The sequence below is a fragment of the Ostrinia furnacalis genome, unplaced genomic scaffold (genome assembly GCF_004193835.3).
Source record: "Ostrinia furnacalis isolate ACB-3 unplaced genomic scaffold, ASM419383v2 OfSCF1268, whole genome shotgun sequence".
NCBI classification, from domain to species: domain Eukaryota; kingdom Metazoa; phylum Arthropoda; class Insecta; order Lepidoptera; family Crambidae; genus Ostrinia; species Ostrinia furnacalis.
Genome location: NW_021131507.1, coordinates 1,304,473 through 1,325,837, shown reverse-complemented (window position 1 = coordinate 1,325,837; position 21,365 = coordinate 1,304,473). Strand labels below are relative to the sequence as shown.

At 40.0% G+C, this 21,365-nt stretch overlaps 4 protein-coding genes across 5 annotated transcripts; 2 read left to right on the top strand and 2 right to left on the bottom strand.

The window, feature by feature from the left end:
• Nucleotides 1–454: 454 nt before the first annotated feature.
• Nucleotides 455–7,833, top strand: Unc50 (Unc50 RNA binding protein). Its single transcript, XM_028303662.1, has 6 exons — nucleotides 455–880; nucleotides 1,098–1,163; nucleotides 3,115–3,235; nucleotides 4,138–4,274; nucleotides 5,392–5,493; nucleotides 7,440–7,833. The coding sequence occupies exons 1-6, from the start codon at nucleotides 646–648 to the stop codon at nucleotides 7,574–7,576; spliced, it is 798 nt and encodes a 265-aa protein (XP_028159463.1). The 5' UTR covers nucleotides 455–645; the 3' UTR covers nucleotides 7,577–7,833.
• Nucleotides 7,834–8,391: 558 nt separating this feature from the next.
• On the bottom strand, nucleotides 8,392–14,649 carry LOC114352166 (calcineurin-binding protein cabin-1-like). The gene has a single exon (XM_028303661.1). It carries the CDS (start codon nucleotides 14,567–14,569, stop codon nucleotides 8,453–8,455), a length of 6,117 nt encoding a protein of 2,038 aa, XP_028159462.1. The 5' UTR covers nucleotides 14,570–14,649; the 3' UTR covers nucleotides 8,392–8,452.
• A 213-nt stretch (nucleotides 14,650–14,862) lies between these two features.
• On the top strand, nucleotides 14,863–15,900 carry mRpS26 (mitochondrial ribosomal protein S26). The gene is made up of 2 exons (XM_028303703.1): nucleotides 14,863–15,398; nucleotides 15,677–15,900. The coding sequence occupies exons 1-2, from the start codon at nucleotides 14,931–14,933 to the stop codon at nucleotides 15,848–15,850; spliced, it is 642 nt and encodes a 213-aa protein (XP_028159504.1). The 5' UTR covers nucleotides 14,863–14,930; the 3' UTR covers nucleotides 15,851–15,900.
• A 268-nt stretch (nucleotides 15,901–16,168) lies between these two features.
• On the bottom strand, nucleotides 16,169–21,173 carry RpIIIC53 (RNA polymerase III subunit C53). 2 transcript variants are annotated; one of them, XM_028303701.1, is made up of 9 exons: nucleotides 20,914–21,172; nucleotides 20,633–20,760; nucleotides 20,109–20,218; nucleotides 19,459–19,591; nucleotides 18,831–18,917; nucleotides 17,493–17,605; nucleotides 17,267–17,374; nucleotides 16,923–17,030; nucleotides 16,169–16,587 (listed from the first exon to the last, which is right to left on the bottom strand). In XM_028303701.1, exons 1-9 carry the CDS (start codon nucleotides 21,081–21,083, stop codon nucleotides 16,429–16,431), a joined length of 1,116 nt encoding a protein of 371 aa, XP_028159502.1. In that variant the 5' UTR covers nucleotides 21,084–21,172; the 3' UTR covers nucleotides 16,169–16,428. The 2 variants fall into 2 exon arrangements, with proteins under 2 accessions (XP_028159502.1, XP_028159503.1); XM_028303702.1 differs by lacking the exon at nucleotides 18,831–18,917 and having other exon boundaries at nucleotides 20,914–21,173.
• Nucleotides 21,174–21,365: the final 192 nt, after the last annotated feature.

Genomic DNA, 21,365 nt, shown 5'->3' with positions numbered 1-21,365 from the left:
AAGATAATTCTAAGTTAAATAAATTACAAATAAATATTCTTCTAGTTTTATACATTTGTAAAATAAGTATAAATTATGTTGAACATTACAATATTTAACGACAAAGACGATTTTTATTTAAAATTCCCGCCTTCCTGTATGCAGGAGAGTACGTCACAACTGCTATAGCACGGTAATACTAGTATTACCGTGGCTATAGCGTGTTGCCACAGAAAATTGCTAGTGTGTTTGTTTTACCTTGTTTAACCACACTCACACTCCAATAGTGAGCAGCTTAAAATCAATATTTGTGGTTTTCTAGACAAAAAGATTTTATAAAATTCATAAGCGCAAATTGTGAGCGATATCCACAAATGAGCTATACCAACATGAGCTCAATCGACGACCCTCTGCGCTTTTAGCAACTTCCCGAACGTAACACTAAAATGTCAATGTCACAAAACTGACAGTGACAGATAAACATTTGTCTTCGTGATTGTCATCATCACCGAGCTGAGTAATTTTATTGCAAATTAATTTCATGTTCGTAAATAAACAGCAACAGAGTGAAATAGCGAACCAGAATCGTTATCCACTTCGCGTCCAAGTGCCAATAACAGTTATTGTAAATTAAATCTTTAATGTAACCTAGAAATAGAAGTAATCATGAAGTACTCTACATCACCGACTCCAAGCCTTAGTAATTATCCAAGGAGCACGTCTCCGCTCCCAGCGCCTGCTAACTACCAGCCGACGACGGCCAGTGCAGCCGTGAAGCGATACAAGTACTTGAGAAGACTGTTCAAGTTCAACCAAATGGACTTCGAGTTTGCGGCCTGGCAAATGGTCTATTTGTTCGTGGCACCACAAAAAGTGTTTAGGAACTTCAATTATAGAAAACGTGAGTATTTTGTAAGTAAGCTCAAGGAAAAGAACAATTTTATGAAACTGTGTGTGAATTTATTTGATTTTATACTCTGTATGAAAACGCTCCAAGTATTAAATAAATAAAGTTGCAGATCTCTTGTGCAATTATTTAATCAACAACATGCTTATAATGTCATATCCATTTGTCATCGTCTAAACTATACATAATTTTGTATATCATCAATTTTCAGATACAAAATCACAGTTTGCAAGAGATGATCCAGCGTTCCTGGTACTTTTATGTATCTGGCTATTTTGTAAGTACCCACAACATGTATGAATTACAAGAAAACATAACTTTCTTGATTCTTAAAATATCTAGGTCAACAACCTTCCATTCTTATCTTTTTACCATTTTGTTAGATTCTTTTCTATGACTAACTAGCTGACCCGGCGAACTTTGTTCCGCCTTAATGGCNCGTATAACTTGACTTAAATATGTTAAAAAATTAGTTAGAAAAAAAAATTGTTGAATATGTTAAAAAATTAGTTTTAATTTAATATGACATTTGTCGATATGTCCCAACACTAACATTTTTGTAACTCGAGATAACCTTGTAGAGACGTCGTTAATACTCTAGCTTGATTTTTATAATTTCGAATTACTACTTATTGGTGTAATTTAACGCTGCATTTACACGAAATTAACATTTTTATTGGAAGCACTGTCGTCGAAAATATTGTTTGTAGGTCAGACGTGAATTATTTCTTGTCCGCCAATATTTAGCTCTCATTGATCGCTACTACAAAGTTATGTCGTTACTTTTGATGGCAGCTGTCATTCTAATCAAGCTATATTGGATAGACTATAGTGGGAATACGTCAGGATTAGAAAAAAAATCTAAGGGATCCAAAAAGGACAAATAATACTTGTTTTCGCAAGTATTAAATAAATAGCCACTGCAAAGTGCCCAAAATCTAAACAGACAATGATTCAAAAGTTTGACACTGACCACTGCTATCAATGCGATTTATTTATTTAAACTTTAATGCCAAAATAAATTTGTACATAAGGCGAACTTAATGCACTAGAGCATTCTCGACCAGTTTACCTTTGGGTTGAGCAGAAAAGAAAGGATGATGGGCACAAATGTATGGAAAGTGGTACCCGCTCCAATAGCCATAACCAATATATATTTTAAAAGGCCTTTAGATGTAGGAAAATGTCTGCTATGGGGCCAGATCTAATTCACGTTTTGAAAGCAGTAATTCCACTAAGTATTATAATAAAAGTATAACACAATCATCCATGTATACGAGTATGTATTATGACTAAAATCTATTAATATAACTAAAATATTATTAGTATTTGAGCCATTCTACAAAACGAATGTAAATTTATTAGTCTACGTCTATTAGTTTCGACGTAATTGTTGAACAGAGATACCCATTCCCAGCGGTTTCCATAGTAACTGGAATAGGTTGTGTGATTCTTTCAGGCAGTGCATTTTCGCATGTCGCGTGCGCTATGGAAACCGCTGGGAAGGGGTATCTTTGTTCAACAATTACGTCAAAACTGATAGACGTAGACTAATAAATTTACATTCGTTTTGTAGAATGGCTCAAATACTAATAATACAATGCAATGAAAACATACCTTAACGACCTGGTTTTTCTTGTGTTGGGAAATAACTGAAAAAGGTGTGAAAAAAATCATGTTTATTTCTAATTAAATCCATTCTTACTCACTTAAAATGTATGAAACTTGTGTCTGTTTTCTACTTCTACTAAAAGATAATTTTATTGGCTATCGCATGATATAAAATATTTGCTTATTAATGTTTAGTTACCCACGCTAACACTAGTTTTTGAAGGAAGAGGTGAATACTGAAAATTAAAAACTTAAATCCTTGTAAATATGCGAGAAATGGGTCAAGCCCCAAATTTAAAGTATTTTCACCGATAAAATTGTCCATAGATTACGCCCTTAAAGTTTGATCACTACATGCCCGGACACACTGTATATAGATAGAATAGTGTATCACACCAAAATTTTGATTTTGTTGTATGATATCTAATGAATCTTTGACCTAAAGTAGCAATAAACGAAAACTGTAGTTCTTCATAGAAAAAAGATGATAATGGTTTTCTTGTACTTACCTGAAATGCAAGTGGTTTTAAGATAATCTTTTTTCCTTCTGCCTTGCCTTATCCCGTTATTATACATTATTAAGAATTAGTTTTAAAAATTTTTTGTACGAATTCCAGTGTCATCAATATGCTTTGCACTGGGCATGGGGCTCAGCTGGACACAAGTGGCCCTGTTTGTGCTATTTGTAGTGTTCGTAGACTTCATCGGAGCTGGGATACTTGTCTCCACAATATTTTGGTAAGTCTACTAGTAGTTATGTTAGGGTAGCTCAGTGTTCAGACAGGGTTCTTCCACCTGAGGTAGTAGATTTCAAAGTTTTACATTGAACTATTATTTATTTCCCTGAAAATCAAGTTTCCTTTCAATGTTTTGAGATTAGTTTTTTTGTAACTTTGAAATCAGTAATTTGTTAGTCACTTGCTCGATCGGTCGCGCGCGATGTTTCGTGGTAGATCATCCAGTATGAACCCAGCTATTTGACTGTGGTCATTCTGTACTGTGCAGTGCAGCAGCATTCATAGCACTTGTGGTAGTAGGGTAAAAATTATACTGGGACATGTAAAAATGCATGGAGGACGTAGCATGGGCAGACCTCTCACTAAGTGGACCGACGATGTAGTGAAGGTCGCGGGAAGAGCCTTTGTCCAGCAGTGGTCGTCATTTGGCTGAAATTAACGAACAATGTAAATATGCTAGTCTATGTGATATTTATTATTTAGGTATACAGTTCTGAGACATGGTCGCTTACTATGGGCCTCATAAGAAGGCTCAAGGTCACCCAAAGGGCGATGGAGCGTGCTATGCTCGGAGTTGCCCTGCGTGATCGAATCAGAAATGAGGAGATCCGTAGGAGAACCAGAGTGACTGACATAGCCCGCAGAATCGCTAAAATCAAGTGGCAGTGGGCAGAGCACATAGATCGTAGAGCTGACGGCCGCTGGGGCAGGACCACGAGCCGGAAGACGTAGCGTAGGCAGGCCTCCCATTAGGTGGACCGACGATCTGGTGAAATCCCGGAAATCCTTGGGGGAGGCCTTTGTCCAGCAGTGGACGTCTTTCGGCTGAAACGAACGATGTGATATTTGCAGACTGCAAACAATTTACATTATACTATATTTACATAATTATTGTGTTATCAGGTACATCAGCAATAAGTACCTGCGACGCGACCGCGACGGGCCGGACGTGGAGTGGGGCTACGCCTTCGACGTGCACATCAACGCCTTCTTCCCGCCGCTGTCGCTGCTGCACTGCTTCCAGATCGTGCTGTTCAACAGTGAGCTATTTATTTATTTGTTTAAAACTTTCATCATCATCATCTCAGCCATAGGACGTCCACTGCTGAACATAGGCCTCCCCCAATGCTTTACATGTTGCCCGGTTGGTAGCGGCCTTCGTGCTACCTTTATGATATCGTCAGTCCACCTTGAAAACTTTATAGCATTTAAATTATAAAATAAATAATAAATAAATATCCTTGGACATTTTACACTGCGCTTCTAGTCCCAAACTAAGCAAAGCTTGTACTATGGGTACTAGACAACGGATTTAAACATACTTAAATACTTTTTTTTTTGTAAATACATACTTATTATACATAGAAAACACCCAGTCCAATACAAACAAATATGTTCATGCACACAAATGTTTGTACTGTGCGGGAATCGAACCCGCTACCTCCGGAATAGTTGTCCGTTTCGAACCACTACACCAAACGGCCGACCAAACAAAATACACATCATGAACAATATTAAACCCCAACTTCTCACAAAATCTAATTACGTAGGTCACAGTAGTCACATTAGGGCGTGAGAAGCGCGGCAGCGGCGTTTTTTATAATGACGTGAAGGCAGGCATCCGCTGTCACACAGTTAAATTATCGGGAGCACGTCTGTCGCGCTGCTAGTCGCCTAAATGTGAAAGCGCTGTGTACTTTATACTTACACGACCTCTCCAAACGTGACGCTCCTAGGGAAAATGACGTTATTAGTTCGTGAATTTAATTTATTTCAAAACTAAAAAAATACATTGGTTTTCAGGGTTAGATTGTAAGTATTTTTAGAAAGTTTTGTCTATTAGTTAATGGTGTCAACCGTAAAATACCTAATTGATTAGCTTAACAAAGTAGCTCAGTGGTAAAAAGTACCTACCTTAGGAGAGTACATAACTGACGCCCGTATTCAGAAATATTACGATGAGGTCTCACGGAGCGCGTGGACGTACAGGGTGTCACGAACCAATCACAGAGCTTTATTCAACGCTGTGCGTTCGATTTGCTGCTTCACTTTTGCAAGCATCGTTTGTAAATACAGGCGTAAAGGTTTAAGTTCCCACCTAAGGCATTTTTTTTAATTAAAAAATAATGTTTAAGATAATCTTCAAAATATTTTCAGGTCTACTGAACCACGACGGGTTCCTGTCGTGCCTGGTGTCCAACTCCTTCTGGCTGGCCTCCATCGTCTACTACTTGTACATCACCTTTCTGGGATACAGCAGTGAGTCATTAATAATCCTATAGAACCTACTATTCAACAGTAAAGTAACCAACCCGTAAGATTCTACTTATCCGATTTCGGAAATTACTCCCCATGTCAATAGAGTTAATATTATTACAGTATTCATATTTGTAACGTCTTGGGCAAAATTTTATGATGCTTGTCTGACCCAGAAGTTGATGACTCCAATCTCGCCGGGCTAAATTAATGGGGTTGGTTATCATCAGATAGATTGTGTCATTCACGAAGGCGCGCCCCACCATTCTTCTGCTAATGTTTGAGTGTTATCGGTACACGCTAAATTATCCATGAGTGCACACGCACACTACAATAATGCCTTACGGATTGCTCGGACCACACTCCCCGCACCCCGCGCGACCGAGACCAAAAATTGGTGGAGCGCGTCTTCGTGATTACACAATCTATAATCATTGAAGATCTTATTTATTATAATAAATGTGACGTTTTGAAAACAGTTAACGAGATATGCGCGATATTCTTTGATATTTCCCTGCCGTAACCGTAATCAAATTGAGATACTAACCATTAAAATTTCAGATTACGGCAAAGTAATCGACTCTGGTGAGTGTATGAGTGGTTAAATAATTAAAGTCACTAACTGTTATTGTATTTTGCACTGAGTTGCACTACTACTAAACCGGGTATAAAATACCGTGAAATTAAGCGAATAGCGTGGATTTATTATTTATTTATTTACTTGTCTTGACTAAACTTTATATTTCAACTTTTCAACATCCTTTTAATCCTTTGGGACTCCACTCTGTTTTGTTTCTTAATTAAATCCAAAAGGGACTCGCGCATTTCTCGGGGACTGTGTAACTTTTCAAGAAACTGTCTGCCTGTGTGATTTTTCAAAAAAAAATCGGATTCTTTCCTTCATTTAATCGTTTATTTATGTTATCGTAAAACCGACATTTGACTGTCGTTTTTTACGATGCTTATTTTTTAAAATGCCATTACAGCACCTATTCCTTTGGGGTTTGATTCAAGTGTAATTTTCCACACACTTTGATGTGGGTATAATGGCTAGTTTTTTTTAGCTATTTTTAAGACTACAAGCCAGTGAAAAATGCGATAGTTTAACCAATTTCAGTAGCTTAGCGGTCAAAGCAGTCGCCTTTCATGCAATAGGTGGTTTTTAAAGTAACCATCAGTTGACATGTTTTTTTACAAGAAGTAATGTTAGTAAGCTTACTAGTTTCAAGTTGATACAAACTTGCGCTTCCTAAGAGCCTGCTTTGACCACTGAGCTACTGAGCTATTGAAATGACCATCACGGGCACTGGGAAGTGTAATATCCCTCAATTTTCCTCCTCTAGTACCTAAATTAAAGTCCGGTCGCCGAGCAGATAGAATTTCGTACTCGCACACTTACTTAGATTGCCCGTCGCACAGTCGCGACAGCAATATTTACGCGCGAGCAATAGGATGGGTAGCTAGGGGTCTGTTGCTGGCAGTTTGGCCAGCAATCCTTTTTTATATATTGTTTATGGTTTTTAACTTTTTTAAATATTGTTTTAGATTGATTGATTTTGAAGTTGCTTTTTGTACACTCTCGTGTTCTTAATGTTTTGAGCAAATACCTACTGTTTTGGCCCTTTTTTTAGTGTTTCCTTGCTTCTAGCATACCTATAATCACCACCGGCAGGCCTAATACAGTCCACTCCATCGTTTTTAACAGGGTCATTGGACGAAATTTTACGTGTTCGGCGACCAGACCGTCGCTTGCTTCTCTAACTGACGTAAACTGACATTTTGCAAAATTTTCAGGCGATTAGACAGATCGATTCGTCTTGCGAAATTGATTAAGATGGTGTAGATAACTCAGTTTCGAAAAAAATGTCAGATACGTCAGTTAGAGAGGCAAGTGACGAGACTTGAGAGGTTTGTGCTCCTGATGATGATGATGATAATGTTTTGGACAGATATCCCGACGCTGCAGAACGTGCGAGCCTTCCTACTCCCGTTGCCGGTATTGGCGCTGCTGTTTGTGGGCTCGCTTACTGCCGGCTGGAACCTCAGCCGCATGCTCATGACCTTCTACCACTACCGGGTGTTATAGGCGACCACGCAACCACCACGCCACCATGTGACCACCACACCAATACGTGACGAACATGCCGCTACGCGACCACAACGCCACCAAGTGGCCGCCACGTGGTCATCGTATGACCACCACGCTACCAAGTGGCCACCACGTGAACACCACGCTACCAAGTGGCCGCCACCTGGTCATCGTATGACCACCACGCTACCAAGTGGCCGCCACGTGGTCATCGTATGACTACCACACTACCAAGTGGCCACCACGCCACCAAGTGGCCGCCACGTGGCCACCACGCCACCAAGTGGCCGCCACGTGACCACCACGCCACCAAGTGGCCGCCACGTGGTCATCGTATGACCACCACGCCACCACCAGAGGGCTGAAATCGAACACCCTTTATTAAATCAACCGCTGCTCATGACCTAACTACCGCCACTAAAAATTACAAAAAACACTAATTTTCAAAATATTATGTATTCTAATCTCACGATATTTTTGAGCAGTGAATCTATCAGATGTGTGTTCCTTTGTGTGGGTGACTGACAGAGTACATTGAGCTTAAAAGCAGTTAAGCGTATCTTAAGCACTAAGTATAAATTCGCTTTGGTTGGCGAATAGTCAACTATTTCCTATTATTATTCCGATTACAAGCGGGAACATTATTAAAAATATTTTTATTTAATTAATATTTAAATCTTTAAGGCAATAAGTTTCGGGTAAGGCGTATAACTGATGTAACTGTTAGCAATTAAGTTTTATAGATTTACCATATTATGTAAATAATATTAATTTAATATTTTGTATTAAAATTTTAAATGAAATGCATTATGATTTTTAATTTCGATTATATTTGACACTCCTAATTATTACATACAATTGATTATTTTAAATCTAATCATCGTCGTCGAGTACAATAACTTCGTCAGTAGAGATCTGTTTCGGGCGCGGTTCAGTGAACGACAAGGACTTTTTGACCTCGGGCTTCTTGCCTTGCACCACCGGCGGCTTCGATACCGACATCTTGGTGATGGTCAGGGACGAAGGAAGCTTGCTGATGGACGCTGTTATATCCTGGGCAGAAGATTTCGTATGCTTCTGCCGCTCTGCCAGTTTCTCTTGCAGCGTTTTGCCTGGGCTCACCTGCTGGTGAGGAAGCGGCGGCTTGGAGTGTAGCGTCGTGCTCGTTAGCGATGAGGGTAAGTGCGCGTGCGCCGGGGCACTGCTATGCGCAGAGTGAGACGCTCCAAAAGAAGATAAATTCGCGGTCATCGACGCCGGCAGAGTCGGCAACACAGTCCCCATGCTCGGCGCCAAAGTCGCCGACGCGGCCTTTTGAAGACTGGTAATTACCGGCGTCGGCGCGGCTTTAGCCACTTGCGGCGCCACTTTAGCCACTTGAGGCGCCACTTTGGCCACGGGCGGCGCCGCCGAGCCCGCGAAGGACTTGGCCTTGCTCGGCGCCGCCGCTCGGGGCGCGCCGGGCTTCGGCCCGCGCTTCTGCTTCTTCTGCGGCGGCATCCCGAAGGACGACAGGCCCATCAGCTGGCGGTAGTACTCCGCCTGGAAGGAGTTCTGCAGAGTTGTCTGCAGCGTGTTCTGGTAGCCGTAGCCGGACAGCGCGTTGCTGAGGTACGTGAGCGACAGCGCGGCCGCCGCCTGCTGCGACATGACCGGGTCGTTCAGCATCGGCAGGTAGTTTTGGAACGCGGCGGATATGTCGTGCGGCGAGATCTTGGGCAGGCCTGACGCGGACGCTGGTACCGCCGGCTTGGGGTCCACTTTGGGCGGGTTCGTGGTCACAATTACGGCGGGCTTCGCGACCTCCGCGGGCTTCGGCGCCTGCTTCTTCTGGGCCTGACTCTTGTCCAGGCTGGCCTGCGTCGCCTGCTGCTTGCGCTCCTGGATCAACGCCTGGCAGTACTTCATGCTCAGGTCGACCAGATTCATGTTCTCCGTGATCGGCGTCGTGCAGACCAGCTTGTAGGCCTCGATCAACAGGTTCGTGAGTTGCTTTGAATTCGCCTGCTTCTGCACGCGCTGGTACGCTCTGTAGATGTCGAGGGTCAAACTCTTGAGCGCCTGTTTCTCGACGTCGTTGCTTCTCAAGTCGTCCTGCTGGCTGAACTTCGTCACCTGGCCCTTCAGCGACTGAACGCAGAGCAAGAAAGCTTGTTGAGCCAATTCTTCCCTGTCGGAGTCGCGCAGGTATTTCTTGTCGAGTTCAGGTGTCCGTTGCAGATTCACGCTGAGGTCCAGTAAAGTTTTGTGGTCATCTATTTCTTTCAGTATCTCCATGGTTAGCTGCACGGAGCGGCTCATGTGGAACGCGAAGCTGCCTGCTCTGTCGACTTCGGTGTGCGGTATTTTCCAAATGTTATTGAAGAAGTTCGAATGTTTCTTCTCGCTGAAGAGCCCCGCCAACTTCTGACCCGCCCTGGACGTGAAGTTTGACAGCATCAAGTCCCGACACCTCTCTATGTCTTTCCCTTTTTTGTAGTAAAAGTGGTAATGGGCGAGCCTGTAAATGGCTTTGTAGTGTGGGGGGAAGCGACTAGCGCAGTCTTCTAGGGCGTCTAGACAGGCGCCTACTATTTTCATGATTTCTTCGTCTGTCAGAAACTTGGCGTCGTTGGAGGATTTACTTGAGGTGGTGCTGCTCGAATCGGTGCTGCTGCTGCTTGTCGTATCGGAGGAACTAGAGTCCGACGAAGATGAAGACGATGTGCTGCTGGAACTCTCGCCTTTTTTCTCTGTATCACTGTCTTTCTTCTCTACGGCTTTTTCGGTACTTTCTTTTGTTGCGTCTTCTGTCGGCTTGACTTCTGACGCATTTGGCAAATCTTCCTTTGTAGCATTAACGATTACTGTATCAGACGGTGGAGCGACTTCTTCGGCAGATTTATTAGTTTCGGTAGCTCCTTCTGTAGAAGCGATAACCGTTGTTTCTTTTTGTGACAGTCGTTCGGTGTCGTACGAGGCAGATCTCCTAACTTTAGCGGCGGCCGATTCCAACTTAAGCCTTTTCGCTTCGTGAGTCTCCTCCTCGCCCGCGTCGCTGACTGAGCGTTTGAGGATATTCGCCGCATGCACGGCTTCAGCAGGTTTTGACTCGGTATCTGTTTCGACGCCATCTTTTTTAGGTTTCTTCGAGAAAGGCCCTTTCTTCCACGCTTCGATGCAACTTGTGAATACTTTCCCTACAGATATCGGAATGGGTTTATTTTCATGCTGTTCGATATACTTGAGAATCGAAGCGTGAATCCTATAATGGAGTTCCAACACCTCAATGCATAAACGCGATGGTGAGCTGTAATTTATTTTAAGCGGGTACGTCGCTCCGATTTCCTGTAAGCTCTTGACGCCTCGCATGTAATACTCCATGTAGACTGAGGGTTGTTTGTTTCTTTTTTCTGCTTCTTTACCCAATATGTAGTATGGAAGCCAAGAATCATCATCAGTGGTGCTGTTATTTAAATCCCCTAATACTGTTATGAAACATTTGCGCGTAGTGTCAAGCATTTCCTCTTTTTGTTTTTCTAAAGATTCAAAGTTCTCCATACTCAAAGACTCGCTGGCCTGCTTTAGCAACCTCGAGCAGAATGAGTGAACTGCATACACGAAAATGCCATACTCAATCCACATGTTGCAGTGTGAAGGTTTGATTTCCAACGCGCGCTTGTAGCATCTGATAATACACTTTGCAGGATTGAGAAAGTCCCTTTCATTGTTAAGATTCTTGCAAGAGTTCAATATTCTCTCTACATTATTACTCTTAGCCAAAGATATCTCGGCCCACGATTCCAAGCGATCGTTATTTACTACAACGTCCAACATATTGAATTTAACAGACTGTTTAGTATCTTCTTTCTTAAAATAAAAATCTCCAAGAAGGAAATAGATATCTTTCATTTTGTATGGCAGAAGAGGTGGAATAGTGGGTAGCTTCTCTTCAATGCCCTTAATATATTTTTCTATTTCAGGGACATACTTTTGTGGGTCGCACTCAGATGGCAACAGCGCCAAAATGCGAAGGAACAATTGTTCTATATCTACTGTAATCGGTGTCACCTTCCCTTCTAAAAGAGGCATTGTGATAGGTCTAAAAATTTCGTATATCTGTTGCGCTCTTGGCCAATCCAAAGTATGTGCTGTTACATTATGATCAACAAGATATTTCAACTTGTTCTTCCTTCCAGGGTGGCCATACAGACAGTACACACATTGCTCCATGTACTGGCAAACTTGTTCCAATGATTTGGCCAACAGGGGCGATCGCAGCCTCGGCACGACCGTATCAAGGATGAAGTAGAGAAGTTTCCCTTCAGAATTACAACACCAGCCTCTGCCTCCTAGTTGTTCATGTGCTACGAACAACACCATCAATGGGTTTGGCACTTCGTCACACGCAATTTTGTCTTTATCGCCAGGAGTCCTGCCTCTACCCTGATCCTCCTCTCTTTGTAAAATATAGTGCATTATAATCCAGGGAATGACAGTTCCGAATGGCATCTCAGCAGCATTAGTTTCCACTTGATGCCCTATTACTCTTATGAGGTCTTCCAGACCTTGGCTTAATTCTTTCGGTGATATTGTTTCTAAACAGGATAACCCCTCTGTTGTGAGTATGTGATCCATGCAGTAGAGTATTTTAACAACAGTGGTTGTCCATTTATCATACTCTGAGGAACCAGTAGTGTATCGAAAATAGTGTTTTAATGCCTCATGCAGACAGATTAAGGCCCACTTAAAGCAACAGTCCACCTTGTTGAGAGCCCAATAAGTGTCCAATATCAGAGCCAACTGAACAGCAAAATCTAAAGACATTTCTTCTTCTTGTTTCTTTGCCATATTCTTACAATGTTCAAAAGAATCTGTTATTATAGATAGAACTTCCTCATAGTTCCCTCTGTCATACAAATCCATAACAGTTGACAGTTTTTTGTTCCTTTCTAAAAACTTGATAGAATCTAATATTTCAGCCTCACTTATCATTGGTTTGAATGTGAAATTAATCAAGTTCAAATTGTATGTGTCATGATGTTCTCCCATTGCTTCAAACTCATAAGCTAACTGATACATACAATCCAATGCAAATTCCTCGCATTTGTTCAGTATATGAATGTGGTGCTTCACCCAGAGAGTTCTCAGGACTAGTTCTAGACAATTGTCACTGGAAAAAATATGTGGCTTCATATTAATTATAATGCTTATAGTTTCTATAACACTCAAGTCATGTGTATTATTGTCATCAGAATTGGACTGGAGTTTCTCATTGACAGTAAATTCCTCTACCAACACATTGACATTGGCATAATGCACCAGTTCTGGATGATTATCATTAGTGCATGATGGTACATCAATATGATTGTCATAGCATTTGTTTGCTGAAATAAATGTCTTTGATAATCCTTCTGGCCACAGCAACTTCCACTTATCAGATAGTATGCTTAAATAGTCTTTTAATATATCAATAATGTCTTTCTTACTTTCTGTATATTTATCAATAAACTGCTTGACATCTTTCTGCTCTGACTCTGTTCCAAAATACAGTTCTTCTGTATTTTTTTCTGGGCTCTCTTTTTCTTCAAAAAGCTTTTCCAAATCTGCAGTTTCTATTGTCTCATTTTGAGCTTGATTTTCTCTCTTTTGGACAATATCTGGAGACAAACACACAGGAACCATGCTCCTCAAAATATCGTAAATGTTTTCATCATCTTGACGATTGACTTTTTTACGGCCTGATCTGCGTTTATAACACCATTCCCATTGCTGGAGAAAACTGAGTGCACTGCCACGTCTACGTACAGGGTTTTTCTTAGTTGTTTTGGGCTCTGGTGCAGCATCTGAAGCCAGTTCACTCGGGACCATCTCCACATCACTCTCAACTTTTTCAGTATCAGTTGCAGCTTTATCTTTATCTGACAGCTCATTGTTTTCACTCTCTGACACATTTTCAGCACTTTTAGATTCGGGTGCACTTTTTGTATTTTTATTTTCAGTGGAATTTGCATCTGTGTTTGACTCCTCTGGTTTTATGTTTTCTTCTGACTCTGACTTCTCTTGTTGGACTTTAGCCTCCTCTACTACTTCCATTGGTTCTTCCTTCGTCTCTTGTTCAAATAAAAGTTCGATACGACAAGCGTGACTGTAACAGTTTTCTGTCATGTACTCATGCATGTGCACAAGAGATTCCCCAACTGAAAGCCACGTCAGATTGGCAATCGGCTTCCTCAACTTCAAATCAGGCAACACATACTTGAACTGCTCTGCTCTTTGCTGCTCTAGAAACGTTTCATGAATCTCCTCTGCCTCCTTCAGCAACTGTTTAGACTTATCCTCATCTATTGGTTCGTCATCTTTCTCACTCCACTTATAAATTGGATTTAGGTACTCCATGAAATCTCTTATGTATGGATACACAGTGAAAATGTGTTTTCTGTAAGCGAGTCCTCTCAAATAGCCAGGATCAAGTTGGAGTGTATCATAAATGGTGGAGATGCATTCCTCTTTGAAGTCTAAGCCGAGTAACAGCGTGACTATTTTGTCGAGACAGGGCCAGTGGCGCGGGTTTCGTTCGGCGCCGCGCTGGAACGCGTGCAGAGCCATTTCGTAGCGCTTGCCTCGCATACACAGCATCCCCAGCCGATGCCAAAGAGTTATGTCGGTGTCATCCAAGTCCGACGCGGCGATGAACGCCTCTATAGCGCCTTCGATGTCATCGGCAGAGCTCATCATAGCCGCAAGGTTCTTGTAACACAAATACTTCAAATTAAACAAAGGTCCCGAGACCTTCTCACCGGGCGCTGGCTTTTGGACATCGTACAACAGTTCTGTGTCCAGTAGATCTTTCAGAAGTTGCGTAGCATCCTTGAGATTCCCTTTTCGTTGTAGATCCAAAGCTTTAGAGTATTGCTGCAGTGCGATCTGCTCTAACGCCTCCTTGGTCACCTCCAGTTCAGATCCGCTTTCGTCCTCCGACTCGTCATTTAAGGCGCTTATTTTAATCATCTTGATGATTTCTGAGCATGAAAAGATTGGTTCTGCTTTAGCCCATCACATCACAATAGTTTACAAAACAGAAGAAAAAAGTTCATCGACCGGCGGACCGGTCCATTTGCAATTGTCAAGCTTTGACATTTTCGTTCGGAAATTCGTTGGTTAAAAAACGAAACGAGCTCATACATCTTTGCATAGCTCATGTAGGTAGAGTGGCTTAAACTATTTTGCTCTAATCCAAACTCAGTCATTAAAGAACTGAAAAAAAAACTATCAGTCAACTGTCATGTGAGTGAGGTTATGTTTTGCTAAATTGAAATCAATTGAAATATTCACAAATATTAATTAAATAACACTAGAGGTAAAGACAGAAATGATTTCCCAGCAATCGCTATTAAAGCGAACATGGCCAATGATTGTGCAGTGCGCTGAAGCTCATAGGAAACCTCGATGGGTACCAGTAGCAAAAAGTAAGATTTACAGAATACCAAAGCGCCCTGAAGTCTCGGAGGAGGAGCGATTGGAGCTGCTAAGGATAAACAATAATTACAAGACGCAGATGCGTGCGATTCGGAGGTTTTACCATGAGGATATGATCAAAGAGAAGTCGACCAAAGACAGTGCGAGTTCAGAAATGTCTCTGCGTTTGGAGGCGCAAGAATGGGAACGCTGTGTGGAATTAAACGAGAAATGGAACGCTCAAGTGGCCTTAGAGCGTGAGGAGAGACGGAAGCAGGAATTAGTTAAGATGGAGGAGGCAGCACTGATGAGGATGGAAGCCAAGGACAGGGAGCTGAGAGAGAGAATCCAGAAAGCTTCTGAGCAAATTAGAAGAGAAAAGGTACATACTGAGTTAATTTCAATACTAATCTACTACTCTATCAACTATTGCACACACTCCTTGCTTTATTGTTGGAATAAAATTAGTATAACTGTGTAGTCACTAGCCATGCAGGCGAAAATATAATATAATAGAGGCATAAAAAAATATAATAGAATTAATTTATTTCATAGAAATTGGCAACATTTGGCTACAGTATTTAAAAAACGTGAATGAGACAGCACGTGATTTTGTTATGATGTATAATAATTTCTAACCTTTTTATATTTTGCTTGCAGGAACTAAGTAGCACATTCATCACCCCAGACACCCTTGATGCAGCTATAGACCATGCGCTTGCCAACCCTGTGGACTACAATTTTGCGATTGACCTGCAAGGGAACCAGTTCCAAGGCAGAGACACACCTGTACCTCCTAAGAAACCAGAACAAAAGCTTGCAACATCTGCTTGAGAGAATATTTACCACTTTATGCACTAAATAGATAATTATGTTACAAAAACTTCGTGAACTTTTATTGTTTGGCCTCTTTTACATTTTTAATCTTGTTTAATTTTGCCAAATTATGGATTCAAAATAAAACAAATCATTGTATGTACAAATATAATATATTAAAATATAAGTCAACGTAATAATTTGTTCATACAAACAAATATGGAGGGATGTAAACCAAATACAACCTAAAATAAAAAAATTGTAAGAATCATAATGATTCTGATGAACAGCAATATTATCTTAATTTGTTATGCCAATATGATTTGTCCACTCAAGTCTTATTTGGCTATAGAATAATAGTTTTATCTCCATTCTGACTTATTTAAGTATAAAACGCAATTTATGAATCACTTTTCAAGATAAACAGTTTCTGTATTATTCCAGGAGATGCAAACTACACTGCATTCTCTTAGCACTATTTACACTGTCACAACAAGTTCTTCACTTCTGTCCCTTTAAGCTGTCTTTTTATCAGAGTTATAGGATAAATAAGTTCACAGAACTGTTCCATCTTCTCACTCCTTGTCATCCTTCTGTCAGAGAGGCAGCTGAGCAAACATGGTCTCCCAATCCGGAGCCACGTTCAGTTTGTGCTGCAAGGGACCGAGGGCCACCAGGTTGGCAGAGCGGGAGGCCTCGTCAGCTGCGATGGACACCACCTCTTGGTGGAATGAAGCTTTGGTGCCAGAACATACCTGAATAGACATTAAATTGAGAGATTTGCACAAATACTGGACGAATTTTAAGATTAATGACAGACTGATATGATTGCTACTATTCTGGTAACAATTTGTTTTACAACTAAAATGTTGACCTTCAAAACGTCAGTTGCTTTCACCATTTCACTATTTGTCGAAATTGAGGCCTGTTTTATGAAAGGACACAATAATAAAAAGATACTTAAAAATAGATTATGCAGTTTATAATAAGTAAATGAAATGTGGTAATTGGACCTTGGGGGAGGCCTTTGTCCAGCAGTGGACGTCATTTGGCTGAAACGAACGAACGAACTAAATGAAATGTAACAAACCTCAAATATAGTGTCCCCTAATGCCAGTGTGACGCGACCAGACTGATGGATCCTCAGCTTCCCTATCCGACCTTCTTCCAAGTTTTCTAATCTGCATCTGTTGTCCACCTGCAAAAAAAACTAAAATTTTAGTTATATGTGGAGTGGAAGTCGCATTTTTTTAGTATAATGTACATGATTATTGATTAATGATTACACATTAAATGAGAGCCCTACATAAGGTAAGCTCTGCCTTCGCGATAAATGTATTTTTTTTCCGTCAAAAAAAAGGATGTTGCCCCTGTAAGTACGGTCATGCACTAATACCGTGTGGGATGATTTTTTCGACAGTGTTTGGTACGTACCGGTTTCTCCTCCTGCGGCTCGCCGCTGGACGTGGAAGGCTCGTCGCGCTTGCGGCGCGGCGCGTCGTCGTCGGTGCTACCACCGCGCCCCGGCAGCGAATCTGGCAGCTGAATAGTAAATAATACCATTATTTAAATAAAGCCACTTCACACTTGAGAGTGACAGAATCAAATGTAGGGTACAATCGCTTTATAAAAGCCTATTTGCAAAAAAATACTTTTTTACCTGTAACAGTATCATTTTCGGTTCTTCGCTCCTCAATATGTTTACCACATCAGTGTCCTCGAAGACCTCTTTCTTCACGTCTACCACCGGCTTCGTCTCCGTTACTGATGTAACTGCAAAGTTAATAAATCGATATAAAAATATATTTTAATATATTTGGAGTACATAGGCTTAAGATAAGGCACCGCGCTGCAGGCTGGCTAAAGCCGGATTCACATTTGTAGCACGTGTCATGTAGCGATGCATTAAAAAGTTTTCACCGTAAAATTGTACGCTTGTATAAAAATATACATCTCCAAAAAGCTTCTAATAACACATGTTACAAATGCGATATGAATATAAAAACAAGCAAAATTATATTGACATCAAAATAAACATTATGAAGGAGCATTTAAGTGCCATCTGATCTGAAAAAAGACCCCATGATTTAGTAGCGCAATAAAGCAGCCCCTCAGCTTTAGTCACCTTACAAGAAATGATAATATAATTGATAAAATATACATAAGTTAATGTATACATAGCCGCTAGCGTAGGCTAAAGGCACACTACAAGTGATATAATGGAAGGTACGCTAATGCAAAAGGTGTGAAATACTTGAAATATGACTCAATTTAAGTATAATATGGTTTTTAACGTAATTAAATTAAAGATACGCTCATTGCTTAAAAGTTACGCTTGTGTATTGTGAGACGGCATGCACCAGTCTGTATGACGCACGTAGCAATATAAATATACTTTAAAAGCTTCATTTTCTATATGTCCGCTGTAATCATAAGGCACTCAAGCGTCGCAGTGTGGCTTTAGAACTACAATCTTTCTCCACCACCAAAGCCGTCCTGAAATTCCGAATACACAAGGAAATGCATCGAAATCTCTACAATTATTTAAATCTCTCGTCTGTGCTGCTCCGTGCCGCCAGGCGAAACGGTCCGCCTGGCTCTCAGGAACTGCAGAAGCTGAGGCTACGGAATATTGTATGAGGCATAATATTAATCATCCATTTTCTAATACACCCTGGCTTTAAAAAATAACGTGTTCATTGCCGTGTAAGAAAGACAATTAGTTGGGCAACTGGAAATTAGGTAAGTTAATAAACATAATAAATATTATAACTTATAATAAAAGGATAACATTACAACGAAGAAACATAATGGTCGAATTTTCAATCGCCAGTCGGATTGGGAGCCAAGTCTTCAGAAACCCTTAAAAGATTTTATTTAAATAAAAATCAAGTTTAAAACGAAATATTGCCACTGGAAACATTAAAGAGGGTGAAGTGGATTACAGTAGGAAAATTAATGTTATGCCAAAAAATAATGCCGCACAAAATGTTCTTACTGGCGCAGTCTACATCGTCTGCCGGTTCGTTTTTGATGATCACCTCCTGCTTAACCTTGACCACTGGTTTGGATTTGCTATGCCAGCCTAAAAGGAAACGTTATTAACCTTATTTAGTCATAAATAAAACTTATATAAATCTGAAACAAAATGTAAACATCAGGGATTCAGGGATTATACAGCTACTTCTGGAGACAAAATAAAAAAAATAAGATAAAAAAATCTCTGACCTAAATTATTTAAAAAATACATGCAATTCAATAATAATAAGATAAAGTAAACATCAAAAGTTATTTTGACGCCTCATCACATATGCGACACGACACTCCACAGCAGTATCTATATCAGTCTAACATCAGGGTACACGGAACAAAAACAAAATTCGACAATAAATCTATTTGCTACAGATTTGAATTTGAATTACGCAAAGGCATTAATTCATAACAGTAATAAGTCAATTTTACGCTTAATGCACGAAAGATTTCTCTCAAACTAAATCTTTGAAAAAAAAAAGGTAGGTTTCAAAAGGGTACCTACAATGACAAACTAAATTCCATACTTCTTTAGTCATTCTCTTTTATGAAATCACATTCACTGATTTTATACAGCAAGTAGTTTCTATAAATACCTCCGTCATCCATGGGCAGCTTGATGGGGGCATCCTGTTCGTTCACCTGCTTGAAGTCCTGGCCTTCTTCGTCTAGGTTCCCCAACTCTCCGAAAGCCGATCTGATTTTTTGCTCTTCCAACTCTTTGTCAATCTGTGAAAATTATAAGTAGGGTGGCTGAATAAAAATTACATAAGAAATTCTTCTATTTTATTGAGTCATTTTCAATTTCATTTTTCAAATTTTTTATCAATTTATTACAATTAATCTAAAAAGAACAAAAAAAAAATATTTTTTTTATATTTTAAGATTTACTTAGTATTTTTAAGAGTTACATAATATTTTTAAATCTATATATTATATAAAAGAAAGTCGTGTTAGTTACTCCACTTATAACTCAAGAACGGCTGAACCGATTTAGCTGAAAATTGTCAGGGAGGTAGTTTAGAGCCAGGAGAAGAACATAGGATACTTTTTATCCCGTTCGAAATTAAAAAAAAGTCTGCTTATTTATTGCCATTAAGGCGGAACAAAGTTCGCCGGGTCAGCTAGTATTTACTAATTGTTGATGATGTCACACAATAAAAAGGTAAAGATATTTTAGATCAGTTATTTTTTATTTAAAAAACAATAGAAAAAGAGATTTTAAAATAAATCCACAATTCTTTACCTTAATAACATCCTTGACTCTGATGGCAGGCTTCTGCAAAGTAGGAGTGGACTCAGAGTCCCTTTTACCATAGTAGTTCCTTGAGGCAACCCTCTCTGCACTTCCCAGGCCTGTGGAAATGAACAGACATTGGTTAGGTTCTAACTTAACATGGTTTAAATCAAAATAAGCAACTTTACAAGAGATTCACAACACTAATTAATTGTACTATTACATTTGTAGTAGGTACCTACACTGTATAGGTTTGTTGTTGACACAACAAGAAGAAGAGTAGTAAACCAACAATTTGCTTCGAGAAAAAAAACATTTCAAATAGAAGCACAAGCTCAGCTCAGCTGTATTAGGAGTAATTATTAATATTTGCCTAATTTCACATTGACACTAGTATGAAAAAGAAAGGTGAAGGCATTTAAAGGAGCTAAGTAGTAAGTACTGAATCAGTGAGCCTTTTGCTAGTGAACTTACATTTTTGAACATTTAAAAATAAAAATCATACATTTTTCCTTTTTTTTATGTAGATATACCTTCTGAAAACACTCCAGCAGACTTGATGACATTGGGGCCATTTCTGTTATTATTCCTTTTGTTATTCTTGCGGTCTTGTCGGCTCTTGTCATCTTTTTTGTGGTCACGAGGGTTTGTGGAGATAGGTCTAAAACATTATGATTTTAAATACATGAAGTACGAGGATGGCATTAAATCCATTTGGTTGGAACTCGAAGCAGCTCCAGTGAAATGTTTATGTAAGTTTCTAGGCCCAATACATGCTAACAATTAAGGACGATAACTTTGCAAGATAGCTTACCCCTTGTTTTTGTTCCTAGCTACGTTCAAATTCGGTATGAATACTTTTTTATTCGGCTTAGCACCGCCTAGAGAAAGATCGCGGGGTGCCTTTAGCGAGGCCAGCCTCTGCATGGGATCTGCCGCGCCCACGCCGTTTAGTTTAGGGAGTTTATCCTCCGAGTTAGACATTTTATGAGTTGTATTTAAATCAAATCTGAATTATTTATGAATAAACACCACACCATCACGTTTTCAGTGAAATCAAATGTTTATTTTTTTGACAATATGTTTTTGACGTATACATGACATCTAGTATCAGTGTTGCCACCTTGAAAAAAGTAATGAGAATTTTTTCCATAAACTTAGCTCCTAGGAGCAAGAGCTAGTGGAAAAACAATCACGTTTTTAATGGGCAGCACTACAAACAAAAAAAAAACAAATATCAAATGTGTCAAACTGTCATGTGTCATT